The 5000-nt window shown below is 43.8% G+C and overlaps 1 protein-coding gene across 1 annotated transcript in view; it reads right to left on the bottom strand.

Moving 5' to 3' along the window:
- eml3 (EMAP like 3) overlaps positions 1 to 5000 on the bottom strand; it is a gene marked incomplete at its 3' end in the record, with an annotated part of 38694 nt that overhangs the window by 407 nt on the left and 33287 nt on the right. Inside the window, exons 17-23 of the mRNA XM_080023542.1 lie at positions 4394 to 4525; positions 3715 to 3782; positions 2670 to 2758; positions 2435 to 2532; positions 1449 to 1536; positions 1233 to 1331; positions 680 to 810 (exon numbers count right to left, since the gene is read on the bottom strand). Coding sequence (XP_079879668.1) covers positions 680 to 810; positions 1233 to 1331; positions 1449 to 1536; positions 2435 to 2532; positions 2670 to 2758; positions 3715 to 3782; positions 4394 to 4525 — 705 coding nt within the window. The remainder of the gene's footprint in view (positions 1 to 679; positions 811 to 1232; positions 1332 to 1448; positions 1537 to 2434; positions 2533 to 2669; positions 2759 to 3714; positions 3783 to 4393; positions 4526 to 5000) is intronic.

The raw sequence follows: 5000 nt of genomic DNA, 5'->3' as shown, positions 1-5000 counted from the left end.
TACTGTTACAACCCTGGTACACACAGATGTTATTTTATACATATACATTTGCACTATTTCCAATTTCTGTGTGTGTGTGTGTGTGTAAACTGTTGATACATAGATTTATTGGGTTTATTGGGTTTCATAGGGTTATTAATTTTTAGTTTTATTGTAAATTGTCAATTTTGTTCTTCTACTCTTAATATTACTTTATTATTATTATTATTATTATTATTATTATTATTATTATTATTATTGCCCCTTGTTTTGATGCTCGATGCAATTTACCGTCGCTGTGCCATCCTGGAAATTTCCGACATAATACATAATTATAAAATGTCTGATTGGCTTATCTGCCCAAGGTACTTTGATGGTTAAGCTGGACTTTGGTTGAAGTTGTCATGGCAGAAACCTAAAAGAAAATGTAAGTGTACGTTGTATTTTATCCGCATGTTGTCACCGTGTCGTTCCACTGAAGGGAAGGCGCAGCGTGAGGACTTGCTGTTTGTCATTATCAGAAGCTTCTCGTAAACTTGGGGTCGTAAGATACGAGGTGATATAGTAAACGTTATATAAATAGTCACCCCAGTCAAAAAGGTCTGGACACGCCTCCTCCCAGCAGGAGGAGCGTCGTCCAAAAAAGCTGGGATGGCCGAGACAATTGCGACATGGAGGGGGGTCGTGTGGAGTGTCTGACCTTTGGTTTGGGACACGGGTACTGGAAGAGGTGCACTTTGCAGAAGTCGTCGGCCACCGCCACCACCCGCTCGCAGTGCGAGCGGCACAAGGCGTTGATGTCGGTTCCGTCGGAGCCCTCCAGCCACACCCCTACGAGACGGCAACCATATGGTCTTGTCACAAACTCATCCGGGTCCGGGGCGTTTTTCTCCCGACCGCCGCGCAGCGACGGCTCGCCGAGAAAAACGCAATAAAAATAAATTAATAATAAAATACAATTAAATTAAATTAAGTAAATAAATAAATAGATAGATAGATAGATAGATAGATAGATAAATAAATAATGGAAATACGCTCTTCTGTTGCAAGATCAAAACTGCAAGGCTACACTAATTCATCAGTTCCAGACAGGATATCGACAAGTCTCACACCGAAAGCGAGGGCTATCCGCGGTGACGAAAGGCTCGACTCCCTTTTTTGGGATTCAAGTTAAAACAAAAGTTTTTGGCGGTTCCGGTCGCCCGGCGACCGTAAATCCGACCCGGAACGTTGACAGCCCGACGGGTTCTCACCCATGACGTGGAATCCCAGCACGCAGGTGTAGGACGCCCACTCTCTGTCTCTGCTCTCGAAGCGGTTCCTCAGCAGCTTGCAGCCTCCGGCCACGTCCCCTGTGAGAAACCCCGAGCCCCCTTTTTGAATACCAACTGCAAACAATCGGAGAACAACACAAACGCACGGCGTACCCCGAGACGGAGTACACCCTCCGACCCCACCCGCGCACTCACAGTAGAGGATCTCGTAGTCGCCCGAGTTCGACATGATGTGCTTCCCGTCCTTGGACCAATCGAGGTGGGTTATGAAACTGGAATGGCCCTGATTGGGACAGATACAGCAGCAGTGGGGATCAAGTCGTAGATCAAGACGGTAAGGGGCAGTTTCGCAAGGCGGGGTTTGATCTAAATCAGGACGAAGCTCATCCCACTTCAACGAATCCGGAATTTAAAAAAACCCAAAAAACGCCCTTTTCTGAGACGTGGCTTCGTTCAAGGTGAATTGGGGAGTCCGGGACTAAGGTGACGGAGGACGGGTCAGCTCCTTCCCTCTGGTCTCGGTGCCGCTCTCAGTCCACATCCCCCATGTCCTCTATTGTCAAGGTCGACCTTGGAGGCCCACGTGCTAATTATAATTCGGGAAGATTGTATACATGGATATCTCTGGGAATGTCTATCAATTCTGACGTTCTGTTTCGCGCCGCCCTCTGCGCACGCGTTTAATTTTTCACTAACGTTTTCTACGATAATGGACCGGTCTGGATCAAACTTGGACCGCGGCATGTCGAAACTGCCCTGAATACACATTTCATTCATCTGGCCTGTGAGCGCGGCGGATCCATGACGTCCATAGACGACTGACGTCAACTTTTGCACGAACAAAGGGGCTGGACCCCTAATAATTAAAATGTAAAAAAAAAAAAAAAAAAGGATGAATAAACTCTCAATAGGAAAATGATACCGTGTAAATATCAGCGATCCAAATGTGCTCGGATTTGTGCCGAGGGAAATCTGACGTGGCGATGCTTTTTTTGTTTTGTTTTGTTTTTTACCTGTAGCTCAGTATTTTCAAGATAAAGAAAGGAAAAATGTTATCGAAGAAAGTGTCATCGAGGAACCCACATCGAGGTCGAGGGGCCAGTCATTCTGAAGAAACCCAGCCCCGTGTTTCCGCTCCCGACTCTGATTCAAAGACCGCTCGAGCGTCCCCGCAAACTCACGTTGCATTTGCCAAAGCGGGTGTAGCGCCGGCCGCTCTCCGTGACGGTGTAGATGTAGATGAAGTTGTCGTGGGAGCCCACGGCGAGAAAACTGCCGTCTGGGAAGACAAGGGACGGACGTTTTTGCTGAAGATCACGTCACCAAATGACATTGGAACAGGGGCAAAAAACAACGGGGGGTTTGAGCGGGGAATTCACTTCCCGGCTCCAAAGCGGCTTCCGGGCGAGCGCTAACCTGGCGAGTATCTCATGACCGAGAGCTGTTCGTTTCCGTCCGTGGATTCCGAGACCACCTCCCTGGTCAGCAGGTCCAGCGCCAGCCACCTGCCGTTTTGTTTTGGGGGAAGAGAAGGAAGTGGAGAGACGAGGGCGTCAGGAGCACCGCCGGAGGTGGAGTATTCCAGGTACAGAAGGAAAAAAAGCCCTGCCGTGATTTTGCTCCAGCCCTGCACTGGGCCATGAGTTGGACCTCTGGGTGGAGGCTAAGTACGGCAAATCAACACTATTTATTATTATTATTATTTTTTGTTTATTGCTGACTTCTCCTCTTAGGTATACTTCTATTGTTTATTGGTTAGCTTTAGGTTTATTGTATATTGCCAGATTTCATCGGGGATCGCTCATTGGTAGGCTTTTGGGAGGCTGAATTATCTTTTCTGTTATTGTTAGATTTCTTTTATTTTCTTGTGTCGGCACATTTTTTTTTAGCTTTCTAGATTATATTTATTTGTGATCCTGAATATTTACCGAATTTTCCATTATCAATATTATTCATTGTTCATTCTTAGGTTTTATTTTATTGTCAGGACTATTTTATTGTTTATAAACTGTGAAAACGTTCCCTGTCTTCTAGTTAATTATAGGTTGGTGTATATTGTTTACTATCAGTGTTTATTATTACTGTCTATCAGTTGATTATTGAAATAGCCATTTTTAATCTTTATTGTTCATCTTAGATTTATTTTTATTGTCTGTCGTGCATTCACTATCCATCTATCCATCTATCCATCCATCTGTCTGTCTGTCTCTCTCTCTCTATCTATAACGTTATTTCTTATCAACTTTTGCAGTGGACCTGACTTAAGATGTGCAACATTTTTTTAAATAACGACTCATGTGGTCCACATTCTCTCTTGTTATTGCTCTTGAAGGAAGGCTCAGTTGTCACCTGACCATGAAAAACAAAACAAAAGAAAACGTAAATAAAATCGCAATAAACTTTATTATGGAATCGTCCGCGATGATTCCATAACAAAATGGACCAAATAAAACACTCTTACCTTCCCGTGCTGAGGCCCACTGAAACCACTGACCCGCACGGACAGAAATCCGCACACAAGCCGTACTCCTAGAAGGGACACACAGCCAGTGGTGAAGTACTCAGAGCTTTTACTGGAGGAAAAGTACAAATATCCCGACACAAAACGACTCTCGTCGAGTGAAAGTACCACATTGATATTTCTTGCAAGTATTAAAAGTAAAAGTACCTTGATATCACCGATTCTATACACTTCATAAACCTTTTTCCTACAGATGATTCTCAATGCGTATCACGGTTCAATTTTACACACAAAACATACAGTATAGCTGGCGTCACGGACATTTAAAAATACATACAAATAGAAATCTTGAGTATTTATTTTTAACGCTTGAATTTTTCTGTTTGTCTTGTCTCTAACTTATATTTCATCCTGCGTACTATGTCTTTTTATTTTCTGTCTGGTTTAAATTTTCTTCTATTGTGTTCTGTTAAAGCTACTTGACCTAACTTTGGAACATTATGTCTTAAAAAGTACTTATTTGAATAAAGATTCACTCACTTACTCATTTACAGTAGTGAAATGTGACTGTAAAGAAAGTACAGATATTTGTTTTCAAACGTCGTGGAGTAAAAGTCAAAAGTCTCCGAAATGGAACATTTTTAAGGGAAAAATGTGCTTAAGTGCACTAACAAAGCACCTCCAGGGTCGTGCACCAGTCCAGTTTGTGCTCGTCTGCGTTCCACGCGCACACCTGCCTGTCGTGGCCGCAGGTGAGGAAAACATTCTGCGAGGGGTGTGTGGCCAAGCCCCACATCTCATCTAAGTGGCCCTGTTGCGCGCACACGCACACGCACACACACGCACACACACACACACACACAGACACACACACAGACACACCAATTTGACATACATTAAAGGTTCCCGAAATTGGTTGCAATCTGCGCGGTGCCTTTTATGCAATTTGTGCTCGCAATCTGTGAGAAATTAACGTCTGATTTACTACAGCGGTGGCTAATGGCACAATCAGTGTGTCACTGTGTGTGTGTGTGTGTGTGTATGTGTGTGTGGGGAGAGGTATTCTAATCACATCTTTGTGTGTGGAGCAGAGCTTCAAAGCTGCAGCGGAATGGTGGAATATATGCAACGTCAGAACCTCGTAGAAGTGGAGGGAAATTGCAGTGTCAGCAACAATCAAAAAAATAGGCAATAATTATAATGAAGGCACGGAAAAGAAATCGATGAAAAAAAGATAGTGGCAATATATGGAACCATTTGGAAATAAACAATAAAACCTGTTTACC

Source organism: Zeus faber (genome assembly GCF_960531495.2).
Source record: "Zeus faber genome assembly, chromosome: 22".
In the NCBI taxonomy this organism is placed as follows: domain Eukaryota; kingdom Metazoa; phylum Chordata; class Actinopteri; order Zeiformes; family Zeidae; genus Zeus; species Zeus faber.
This window is presented reverse-complemented; position numbering and strand designations above follow the sequence as displayed.